At 44.2% G+C, this 12,628-nt stretch overlaps 1 protein-coding gene across 6 annotated transcripts in view; it reads left to right on the top strand.

The window, feature by feature from the left end:
• ACACA (acetyl-CoA carboxylase alpha) overlaps positions 1 to 12,628 on the top strand; it is a 123,069-nt gene that overhangs the window by 66,615 nt on the left and 43,826 nt on the right. For all 6 annotated transcript variants that reach the window (XM_032201089.1, XM_032201090.1, XM_032201087.1 and 3 more), the window contains 6 exons: positions 1,001 to 1,042; positions 1,564 to 1,779; positions 2,301 to 2,456; positions 4,018 to 4,221; positions 6,201 to 6,356; positions 6,973 to 7,119. In XM_032201089.1, coding sequence (XP_032056980.1) covers positions 1,001 to 1,042; positions 1,564 to 1,779; positions 2,301 to 2,456; positions 4,018 to 4,221; positions 6,201 to 6,356; positions 6,973 to 7,119 — 921 coding nt within the window. The remainder of the gene's footprint in view (positions 1 to 1,000; positions 1,043 to 1,563; positions 1,780 to 2,300; positions 2,457 to 4,017; positions 4,222 to 6,200; positions 6,357 to 6,972; positions 7,120 to 12,628) is intronic.

Genomic DNA, 12,628 nt, shown 5'->3' with positions numbered 1-12,628 from the left:
ACTTTCTGGGGACTGCTTTTTATTGGAGGTAAAGATGATTTACTAGGTGGTCACTTCCAGCCTTAAAAGCTGTGTTGCTCAGTGGAGCCTTATATTCTGTCATTATTCACTGATTGCACTGAGTCCAGCCGGGGTTGCTGTCCTTCATTGGCAGTGAAAATGTGACATCAGGTCAGATGCCTTCCTCTTCAGGTCAGATACCTTCTCAATAAGTTCTGGCCAGTTGTGTGTGCTCTCTCTTCTCACCTTTAGCACAGATGGCTGATATTCTCGTGTTGGTACAAAGCATTCGTAAAAGTTCCTCCACCCAGTGAAAGTAATTCCACAGAACTGAGTGGCTTTGCTTGGATGGAACTGGAGGGGATAGGTAGAAGGATGCTGTGTAGTCTTGTTATCTTCTAAGACATGCAGTGCACCACAGAAGGATGTAAACCCTTTGCAATTTGGTAGGATTTTATCTGTGCAATAGAACAGCAGAGAAACCTAATCATATTTGTGGGGTTTTTGTAGACTGCTGTTTAATACACGAGTATAAAGTTATTTTATTACAATTCATTATTTTCCTTGGGAAGATAATATTTCTAGCAGTAAAGATATAAAGAGAGCTATTGAATACAGATCATTGTTTTGTGTACATCAGCTTACATTATAGGGTGTTAATACCGTTGTGCATCTCCCAAACATTTCCACAATAACTGTAATAATCACAGAACTAGAAGTTTCCCACTACTGTGTCTGGACAGCTCCATCTTACTGTCTGTTGGCAATTGACAAGAATAATCAAAAGCCAGTCAGGTAGCATCTATTGTATTGGCAGCGACGACGGGTCTAAACTACCTCTGCTGCCTTGTTGAGGGTAACTTGATTTTCCACCACTCGGTGATGTTGAAAAAGTAGCTTGGAACAACTTCTGTTATCTCCTCTGCTGTGGTGCTACTGCAGATCTGACCAAATGGCTTGCTTTGGGGGGACTAACATCATTATTTTTATTTTCAAACAGAGAGAATTTCCAAAGTTCTTCACGTTCCGTGCCCGGGATAAGGTAGGTTGGACATCCTAAAACTTTTTCTCTAAGCATGCACTCTATCCTTCCCTCCCGTGGCTGTTCAGTGCCAGTCTAAGAGGGGGCTACGTCAGCCCAGCCTCAGTGTGTGGTGTGGTATCATCTCCTTCCCACACACAGCAAGAGGTGTCGGTAACAATGAGGAGTCTCTGGTAATGTAGGATAAAAATTCACACATTTGGAAGCCTGACTTGAAGCTTCCGTTTTGTGGATTTTATTGGCAGCGTAACAAGGGAGGTTAAGAAGCTGGTTCAATACCAAAATTACTGCCTTCTGTGAAAAAGGAGTTCTTGGGAGAATGAGCTTGAGAATTTGCTGTCTTGCCGTTTGTGTTCTACTCCCAGCATTTCAACAATTTCTTTTGAATTTTTAGCCTTTTGGTTAAATATGAAATTTTATTATTGTTATTGTCTAGGTTTCCCCATCCTCAGCATTCCACCTTGTTAACCCACCCTCCTCTTTTACATCCTTTCTTTCCTGTATGTGCTGGGGGCCTCCAGTTTGAAGAAGATAGGATCTACCGGCATCTGGAGCCAGCTCTGGCTTTCCAGCTGGAGCTGAACAGGATGCGAAACTTCGACCTCACTGCCATCCCCTGTGCCAACCATAAGATGCACCTCTACCTGGGAGCAGCGAAAGTGGAAGTAGGAACAGAGGTGACAGACTACCGGTTCTTCGTGAGGGCTATCATAAGGCATTCCGACCTGGTTACCAAGGTGAGTTTTGTCACCCCATGCAAGGTTTCTTTCCAAGACAGCCTATGAAACTCTGTAAATCGGTGCAGAAATCTGCCTGAAAACGCATTGCGTGCACAGAGCACTGCAGATGGGTGCCCTCTCTTTGCTCACGCTGGCTCTACAGGAGCATGTCTTCAGAGACCTGCTATTCCTGTGCCTCAGGGAGATATTTCTTTGGCCCAAGTGGGCAGTCAGCAATCCTTGCGTTTTGAGGCAGTAGTTGTTTCCTTGTGTTCCTCCTGCCCTACTGCAGTAAGAACTTGCCCTGCCCTGGTTCGTATTTATGCTGACCTGAGCAGGTCGGCTGGGTCTGTGCATCCAGGGGGTGGGAGAGAGACTGGCTCTGCGCTTGCCATTGCTCTGATTGAGGGTTGCACATCCTGCTGAAACTGATGTCGCCTATTTTCTCAGTCAGGTCCTTCTGCAGTTTTTTAAATGTTGTTTACTTGGGCTGTGATTTTTGAGTAGAAAGTAAATTATTTGTTGACAATGTCTGGCAGGAAGCCTCCTTTGAGTATCTGCAAAATGAGGGAGAGCGATTGCTTTTGGAAGCCATGGATGAGCTGGAGGTGGCATTTAATAACACCAACGTGCGCACTGACTGCAATCACATCTTCTTAAATTTTGTGCCAACTGTCATCATGGACCCATCAAAGGTATGGCCTCTTCTCCAGCCCTGAAGTGTTTGTTCTTCTTGGGCTTAACTCACCAGAATGAAATGGCTGTTTGTTGTCTTCTTATGCTAGCCTCTGGGTAGAGCTAGTAGTTTGTGTTACTACTGGAAAGAAACAGAGTAATGCCACGGGTTAACCTTGAGTCTGTTGGGATAGTTTTGCAAGCCTTTTAGGTAAAAAGAGCTTTTAATACCTGTAGTGTTTGCAAGAACTACTTCTGTTGTTTTTTGTTTTTTGTTTTTCTTTTTTAGATGTGATGGATTGAAATAGATACCTTAGGTGGATTTATTTTTTTTTAATAATGGAATTTAAATTAAAATTTAGAACGTTAGAAATGTATTTTTGTAGTTCAGCATTTAATTGTAATACATACTGGTAACAAATACATTCCAGTGTATGATAGACTGAAGTTAAGTTTAGAAATCCATTTGCTGCTGAAAACATAAAGAAAGTAGAGTCACATAATTAATGGATGTCTCTAACTAAAAATAGTCTTGATGTTGAACTGCTAAACCAACTTTTTTCAAAAGCAGAGAGAATAGTTTTTGGTTTAGCTAGTTAAGGCAAACAATTAGCTTATTTCGAGTGAGGAACCTCTTTAAAAGTGAAGAAGCAGGAAAGCTTTTCTACCAATCTACGAATGACTATTAAGTGTGAGATTGTAGAACTAGCAGTAATATTCCTATAAAAAGGAATTGTCCTTTGGACAATGTAGCTCACTTCCTCTGTTTAAATTAAGAACCAGTTTATCAAAAACATTTTTTTTGTGTTTGAAACTATACTTATTTTTTCATAGCATTTTAAAAACTGCTCTGTCAGGGCATCCAGAGCCTTCAGTTCTCAGGCATTTTAGAGAAACCTGGGATATCCAGCCCCTGGAAGCCAGGAAGCCTGCAAATGTATACCGTGGCTTTTTCCTGAGCAGCTGTGGAAAAAGGACTTTTTTTGGAAAGAATGTTAAAAGCAGACTATAAATTGCCTTCTTTTAATATGCGCTATTTGCCAACAGTAGTATATTATGAAGTTTAATAGAACACCAGAAGGCCAAGCTCCAAGTAGTAATTACTTTGTTGATTTAAAGCACAGTACCGCATGTGCCATGAAACATGATTATTGTGCGTATAAGTGCTACATAACTGTTTGTCAGGGATTTCACTTTCTGCATTTTGTAGTTCTTAGCTGTGAGCTATACTTGCAGGAAGAAAGGTCAATGAAGGGGAAGCAGCGGGCATGCTGTGCTTGGCTGGGGTATGAGGTGCCAGGAGGCAGAAAGGATGGGAATCCAGTGTTGGCCCTGTTCCTCGGTGGTCCCTGGAATTTGAGTTGAGCTCCTGTCTGTCTCAGGGGTTGTTAGGGTGAGAATGGACGGGCCACTGGGGTTCAGGAGCAGCCCGGGACACGTGCTGTGGCTTGGAGCTTTGATCTCCTTTGCTCTGGTGCCCCTCCTGTGTGCTGGGTACCCCGTGGAGCAGCAGGATGGAGGAGGGACAGAAGTGGTGGATGTGTCCTGAAAATGAAGGACGTTCTCCTTGTGTGTTTTAAGATTGAAGAATCTGTGCGGAGCATGGTGATGCGCTACGGGAGTCGCCTGTGGAAACTCCGCGTCCTCCAAGCCGAGCTGAAGATCAACATTCGGTTGACGCCGACCGGGAAGGCAATTCCCATTCGTCTCTTCCTGACCAACGAGTCAGGCTACTACTTGGACATCAGTCTGTACAAAGAAGTGACGGACTCCAGGACAGCACAGGTGTGCTTCCATATGGCTCCATTGTTTCGGGAACAAAGTATTTGGGGGGGGCATGGTGTACCTGAAAAAGCTCTTCTGTGATTTGCTGTTTCCAGGTAATAGAAAATTGCCATTCAACTTTGCCATAGAAAGGAGAATGTATCCTGAAGATAATCTTGCAAGAGGCATGTAGATATGCCAAATGTACTAATTTTGTAAAAGTGTATGTCCTCTAATTGTTTTGCGTATACCTTGCGGTATTTGCATATCTGTTTTCCTCTGTGGCAGAGTGCTTAAAAAAGTAATAGAAAAGTAATCACCGTTGATGCTCATCGTGCAGGTCATAATCCAAAATACTATTTATTATATGTTTCCCTGAATAAGTAGAGAAAAACTGTGAACTTTATTCTAAATTCTGAAGGTATAGGAAATGGCTTGGGTAGGATGCTATAAAACCGTTGAAGGTGCCTTTATGTCATTTCTATTAAGCATAATAGGCTCTTTTGTAACCGTTGTGGCTATTCAGGTCTTTGTGCTTTTCATGGCACAGGAATATTGTGGATAACTCAAATACTTGCATATGCTAAAATGCATGGACCATAGGATATGTGAAAAATATTTAAATACAGAAATGTTTACATCTCCCTCTCTAATAATCTCCCTGCCATGCAGTACTAGCAACAGAATAAATCACTTGGGCAGTGTTCGTGTAGAAAGCAGAGTGCTGAGTCACCTTTTCTCCCCCTCTTCTCCATTTAAATTTTGCCAGCAAGCTGCCTGGCTGCACAGCCTGTCCAGTTCTGGAGATCCTAGAACAGATAGTGTCCGTATGCTTTGCTTCATTTCTGCTTTTGAGTGGAGATGAGGAAAGAAAAGGACATTTTAATAATCTCTAGTAGCTGATCTTGACCCTCAAGTTCCATTAGTCACTTGTGAAGGTCACCTTTTCTCTTAAACTCTGCCTCTGATGAGCTCTCTGCTTTTTTAAGGGTAGAAGATTGTGCTTGTGTGTGTACAGCTTTTAGCAACTTTTCCAATATTTGATTTTTGGGGGGGGATATTAAACCACTTCTGTTTAAACATTCTACTGATAGGAATTACTTCAATTAACTGTTTGAGTAATTGAGAGGAAGGTTTGTCTTTAAAAAAAAAAAAAGACACTTTCAAGCTTTCTGAGCAACTTTGACAGATTTCCCCTTTATGACTGAGGTTTATTAGGAGCAGTTTTTATCTGTATATATTTTCCTGTTTTTTCCTGATCACCATTCTGTTAAAAACAAAACAAAACCACAAAAGAACCCCAGCAAACTAATAGTGTTGCCTCCATCAGACGTGTTTCAGTTAAGCAGCATTTGTACAGTGGTGTCCCAGTTAAGCAGTGCTCTTCGTGTTTATTTCTCAGTCGAAATAGATTTCCTTCTGAGTCCTGGCTGAGTGGAATATATAGTGCCATGAAGCATGGCAGCTGATAATTCATGTTGCTACTCTGGGAAAATCTTTTAAACTTATAATATCAAAACTTCAAGCCAAATGACATATGCAAGTCTTGACCTAGCTTCCATGATCAGTCAGTGGAGATACGGATGCAGTGCTGTTCGACTCCATAAATAACAGAGTTCTCCTCTCTGCTCCCAGCTATCACAATCCATCGGCACAGATATGGTGTCAGGGGAAATACTGGTGAATGTGAAGTCATCTAAGTCACAGGCTTGTTTCTGTGGGGATGTGGCTCTGCTCACTTTGCTTTCTGCTGTGATTCGGTAATAAGTCAGTGATGCTCAGATCCATGCCGTTATGGTCCAGCACTGTCTCCAAAGGGTAGTAATGCATGATGAAGCACGGCGTTTCAGGGTATGTGGGCATTAACATATTATATTTGTAGAGAACAGAAACAAGCCTGATCAGTCTGGAATATCCAGATGATTTTTGTTAAAATACGGATGGGATAGGTCTAAGGAACCAGCGGGTTAAATCGTAACTGGTCGTGTTTTGTGCTGCAGATTATGTTCCAGGCCTATGGGGATAAACAGGGGCCACTTCATGGGATGCTGATCAATACCCCGTACGTGACCAAGGACCTGCTTCAGTCCAAGAGATTCCAAGCACAGTCTTTAGGGACATCCTACGTCTATGACATTCCTGAGATGTTTCGGCAGGTAAGTGCCCTTTGTTAAGGCCTCCTGGTTTGTGCTAAAGTTTTGTACCTGCAGAGTGCTTCTGTCTGTTGCCATCCTTGCTTGTCAGGGAAATGAGTGGCCTTGAATGGCTATCAGTGGTTCCCCAGGGTATGTGCAACCACGGATTGATTCTGCTTTGAAAAAAAAACAGGATTCCTTATATGCTGTTGCTGTAGATCCATTAATAAATGTAACAGCAGAAGTTGAAATGTAAACCATCTTGCATTTCTTGTTTGTTCCTTTGTTTTACTACCCTGTTATCCAGCCTTTGTAGGAGGTTGGACAGTGCAGGAGTGATAGTGCCTAGGATAGGAGTCATACATTATTAAATGAGTTAATGAGTTTCAGAATTGATTGTGTATCTGATTTGCTGGGTCCTGTCCTGAATCGCGTAATTTGAATTATGCTAATCTGGGTGAAACTGTGTTTCATAGTTTAAGTTCCAAAATAAGCGATGTCCACTGAATACTGCCAGTCAAACTGGGTGGTGGGGGATTCAGAGTGTTTTGTCCTGAATACTAATTCACAGTAGATTGAATAATAAAAATGTTTGCAGATGATACTCTCAACAAAAATTTATCTTTTCATCCTGTAGTCTTTGATTAAACTCTGGGATTCGATGAATGAACATGCATTCCTGCCAACACCACCGCTGCCGTCTGACATACTAACGTACACCGAGTTGGTGTTGGATGATCAGGGCCAGCTCGTGCACATGAACAGGCTGCCAGGAGGAAATGAGGCAAGTTGCACTTTCTTTATGACTACTTTTCTTTCCATGTCCTGCAGTATATTGTGTCTTGGGCTGGGTTTGACAATTGTAATGAAAATTTACCAGGCCAGCCACAAAATCTATTCATTCGGTCTTTCATAGATGAAGTCTCACTCTTGAAAATGGGATTTTTGTTTCATTAAAAATTAATACCTTCCATACAATGGGTATTTTAAACTCTGTAGTAAATGATGATTCCATTTCAAACCTGTTCCTATGCTATTTTTTCCTTCATAATTAAAAAGTGCTCGTTCAGCTATTCCAGGTAACTGGGGTTTATATTTGAACAAAATATGTTTTACAAAACTAAATGGAAATGTTTTCATTTGCTTAAAAAATGAAAAACCAATTTTATGCTTTCCATTTGAATACTCACCTTGCAGTATTTGTGTAGCACACTAGCAAGGTGTGTGCAACATCCCCCTCTAGTGAATGATTTCCTTGGGACTAACAAGCTGCTAATGCTGTCAGAGTAATAGAGTTACTCCTTCGGCTCAAGCTGGACGAGGCTGTACTGTGGTCGTGGGCTTTTCCTGGTGTGTCTTTACATTAGCAAGGCAAAGATTGCAGCCTTAAAATGGCTGGAAAATAAAGAAAACTAGTAGAAGATATGTTTATTTTTTTTGTGTCCAGGCTAGGTGGGATTCCGTAAGTGAACATTTCTACAGTAATCTAACTTGGAACAGTTCTAAGTGATGGAATTGTATTTTTTTTTCTTTTTCTTTTTTTTCTTTTTTCATTGTTGAACAGTACCTTTAACTAGATATATAAGACCTGCAAAGTTCTATTCTTACATCAAAAACATCAAGTTTATTGATGAGAGGAAACAGGGTTTTTTATTTATATTTACTATATGTCTCTTGTCAGGGGAAGGTTTTGAAAATAATGTTTTCAGATTGAACCTAATCAGTAAATGGTGACTATGGGAACACTACTTCCTTGTCTTTTGCTGGCCTATAGAAAAAATGTTTTAACTAGTGTAATTATACATGAAATGAACGATTCCCTGCATTGTTAGTGAAAGCTGAGGCTGTGGTGCTGTGGAGGCTTATGCCATCATCTTTCTCTCTTTCTGTGCTCTCATTCAGCGTTTGAGTGGATGGTGGCTAGGGAAATAGCAAAGTCCCTCAGGGATGTAGCTCTGTTCTTGCTGAAATTACAAGCACAGAGCTGCCTGGGCATGAACATGTAGTGTTTACTCTGCCAGTATGAATACAAATAGTCTTATTATAAGAGATTCTGTACCCAAAGACCACCAAAAAAAAATTAGGAGTTTTTTTAACCCCTTGATAGACTTAGTTGTGCTCAATCCGAAAACAAATGACCTGTCTGTTGTGGTATGCGTGGTGTTGCTATCTCGGGCATGGGTGCAGGCCCTTTGCAGGCCCTTCTGTGGCGGGTAGGCCGAGGGGTTGAGTGACTGGAAAGTAAGACAAAAGATTGTAAAACACAATGTTTTTTGGTCTGCTGAAGATCGTTTCTCGTGGAGGTATGTGGCAAATTGCAACCTGCTGTTGAATAACTTCCCAGAAACGAGGTGAGGGGCTGGCTGGGGGTGAAGTCCCAGCCCCGGGTTCTGTCACGGGGAAGCCCAGCAAGGTCGAACCGTCCCCCAGAGCCACTAAAAGCTGCTCGTGCTCAGCTGTCAGCCTGGCCTGTCGGCACCTAGACGAGTTACTGTAGGACCATGTGCAGCTGGAATGAGGTTTGAGGCGTTAGTATTGAATTCTGTTACCAATAGCCACTGCACACAATAGCACTCATTCACACATGAGAGTGGTCAATCTGAGGAAGAGGTTCCAGCAGCAGGCTGAAGGACAGGTGACATTCAAGGGGTGACGAGCTGCCGAACAGATTCATTCCTCCCTGCTGCACTTCCTTTATCAGGATGAGCCGACTCTAGGCTTTTATGGTTTAATTTCGTTTGGCTGAGGAAACAAATTTTCACAAACGTGCACTCGAGTTTCTCTTCCCCATGAAGATGGCTGCAGCGGTGGAGGAAGGGACAGGATGCTAGCTGAATGCAGGGCATGAGCCTGTCCTTTGTTAGGGCTGTAAGTGGATTCATTCTGCTTTTCTGTGATCAGTCTGCACAGCAGCAGGGCAGAGAAACACGGCATCTTATCCGCCAGGGAGCGAGGATCCTCGCAGTAATCCATCTGTGTGGCAGTAGCTGGAGGTATTGCACAGGGAGAGGAGACATGCCGTGAGGAGCTGGAGAAACACGGTTGGTTCTGCACATCTTCCACGCAATACAATGGTGAACCATTCTCAACACGTGGCACGTTTCGTTGGCTCTCTAAAATGGAATTAATTTGTTAGGGAGAGGTTTTGTCCTCAGGTAAATGTATTTGACTTGGAAATGCTAAAAGCCCCTACACACTGAGTACAGGGGAGGTGATTCCCAGGGAAGGATGATCCCTACCGAGGGGAAGTTGAGGTGGCCAAGCTTTGCAGTGGCTTGCTTGGTAGCTTCAGTCGAAGTTTTCACTGCCTCAGCTTGGTCATACCCTAATACAGCAGCAGTACTTTGGGGTGTTGTGAGGATAATTTAGACAAACATGTCTTAAGAGTCTTTGAATGTGTACTTGCTAAATAGGTGTTACTGTGTTACACAGCGTTTGTTCCCCCAGTTGTGGTTAGTAACACGTAATGGGCAGTGCCAATGGAGCCCGTGGCCCGGAGCTCTCACCAGAGCAGGCTGCAGTGAGCTGCCAGGTGGGAGTCTTGTTAGGAACTTTCCAAATAAATGTAATTTTTTTCGAGCAAAAGTTGCTGATTTTCTGAATCCAAAATCTTTTGAGAGGTACATCGTGTATTTCTTACTAAAGAGGAAATTTCTGACTGTCATAAATAGAGCTGCTGTTTAGTGCATTCGGGCTCCTATTACTGTTCTGTGTGGTTTAGATCAGAGACTCAAGCACATTCCCCCCACTCAGACTATTTCCCCGTGCAAGTGAGAGCCTTACCACTGCGGCATCAGCTGTGCTGAGGTAGGGCTTGTCTTTTCTGTTGGGGCTGTGCTACACGGTCTGAACAATTACATTTTCTCTATGTGAAAAGGGGTCAAGGCACTCTTCCTCTTAAAGCATTCAGCTCAGCTGAGTGCCCTAATTGTTTTAGCTAGCTGGCGAAATTGAGAAGCCGGCATAAAATCCCGGAGATTTGTGGTCAGCGTGTTCAGCTGGATGTCAACAACCGGAGTTGCAATCCCTGCTCTAATGCGGGGTGCAGAGCGAGAGCTCGAAGCTGGGATCTCCCATCCTCGTGGAGTTTGCAAGCAGTGCTCTGGGCTAACCTGGCTGACGCTGTTTGTCTGTGTTTTCAGGAAAATCTATGAAATGGGAAGTACCAAGAACTTTCACAATACAAGAGGTTTTTCTCCGCTTAGCTTGTGACCACTTCATGTAACCCACCACCTCATTTGGCAGTAATTATCTCTTTGCTAGTAGTCTCAACAAAGAAGCCAAGGACTTAATGGACCATGAAAATACAACTTGCTATTTATTCCTAGACAGTGCTTGCTCCTGAGCAGAGGATCCCGTGTCTTGTCACGGCCACGCGGGGGAGCTTGCAGTGCTGCTGGCCGCGCCGGCTGCCCTCGTAGCCCAGAAGACATCGCTAATGTGGGGCCTTTTTCCAGTCCCTTGCCCATGCAGCACAGCCAGAGTTCTTGCTGAAACGCATCTGCTGTGTCTTTGGACTGCAGACAGAATCCTGGATGTTGCCTGGAGCTTTCTGCTAGATGGTGTTGGTTCTGGATCCTTCACGCTAAGCTCATGAACTGTCTCCTGGTCTCTGGTTACCCTTTCTTGTGTGCCCTCTATTACTGTTCTGGCTGCTTTGGCACCTCTGCTTACATGTGAGATTGTTCCAATAAGCTCTGCCTGCTACCATAAAGCGTCAGTAAGCCAGCATGCTTGACAAGACTGAATTCGCAGCCCTAAAAAGTTAAGAACAGTTTGTAAATAATTTTCAGAGCTGGTGGGTGTAGAAGAGAGCTGAAGGAGACAGTATTTTATCAGCAAAATCAAACAGCAGTCAATAGCTCCCTTGTAATGCTCTGGAGTGCATTACTGAATAAAGACTGTGGGACAATCGGGCCATAATTTAATGCACGACTGTGAGCACGCCAAGAACTAAGCACCAGAAGATGCTCAGCCTGTCTCCAGTCTAGGACAGACTCGGACCATTGAAATATGCAGAGAAAACAAAATTGCATAAGATTACAACTACATTTACTCTAAAATGCTTTTAAGGAGAGAGTTTTACGTTCATACCATTGCCTGGATGCTTATCTAGATTACACCACAAGACCTCTATCATTCCTGCTTAACCCAAATAAATAAATAATCTGGAAGCCTTTCTGTTTAGTGGCACAATCTTCCATGATTCTGGCTAAGATCTTTGTTGTAGGGGTGTGTGACTGGGACTTTCTGCTCTGCTGTTGGGAGGGATGGGTTTGGAAGGATGCAGCACTGGGTTCTGTTGGCTCTGCCCTGCCTGTCTTCGACACCTCTGATGGTGCTGTGCAGCTACGTGGCTGTGCTAGAATAGGGAAAACTCGGAGAGTCTGAAATTGTGTGAATGCAGACAGGCACACAGCGCTAGATTTCAGGAGTGTGTAACTCACGTGGGATTTAAAACCCCGTCCCTTGCAGTAGTTCTGCTGCAGGCACAACCTGGAGCGTAGTGACCCCCTCCTCAAATGCCCCTTGAGGATGGCTTTGTGCAGAAGATGAAAAGAGCTGAAATCTTAGCGTAAGAAGGCAATTCCCTCAGCCTGATGGAGAACCCAGTACGTTACTTGTCAGTCCTGAGCTGGGCGTTGATGTTTTCCTGTAGCCCTCCATGTGTTTTGGTGACACTTTACGGTGATCCTTTGGCACCGGGACCGCACCATCCGCTGAGAAGACCCAACAAATCTTCAAGGACAAGGAGAAAGCGAGCGCCTGCAGCAACACCCCGCGTTACCCTTCATCGCCGGCTCACGCGGTGTCCCTGCACAGCGTGCCGTTTTCCCTGTTGGCACTAGATGTCACAGTTTTTCCTTCTCAGTAGCGTGAGGTTCAGAAATGGTCCGCGGTCGGAGCCGTGAGCTGGAGCAGCGGCAGGCACCCGGTCCTGTGAGTGGGGAAGATCTGGGATCTGGCCAAGGTGAAGCTCGGGGTGGCGGTGGGCAGAGGGCTGCTCAAACACCGCTTCGCCAGCTCCCTGCGCCGCCCGCGGCTGCCAGGTGGAGCTAATGAATTTTACACAAGCAGAGCTTAATAGTTGAACCGCATGTTCTGCTTTGTCACCCCGTGCTCCCGCGTTTTACGCCAGGCACAGGGTGTTAAAGCATCAGCCGGGCTGCCTCCAGCAGGTGGATCAGGTAGGAAAGGCGGGGAGTGCGTGGTGGCAAAGCCAGTGGATCCCCAGGAAGGGGGATGGAAACCAAGCATGCAGCTGCTTCCCCTACTCCCAGCCCACCACTGCT

The sequence above is a fragment of the Aythya fuligula genome, chromosome 20 (genome assembly GCF_009819795.1).
Source record: "Aythya fuligula isolate bAytFul2 chromosome 20, bAytFul2.pri, whole genome shotgun sequence".
Classification (NCBI taxonomy): Eukaryota; Metazoa; Chordata; class Aves; order Anseriformes; family Anatidae; genus Aythya; species Aythya fuligula.
This window is presented reverse-complemented; position numbering and strand designations above follow the sequence as displayed.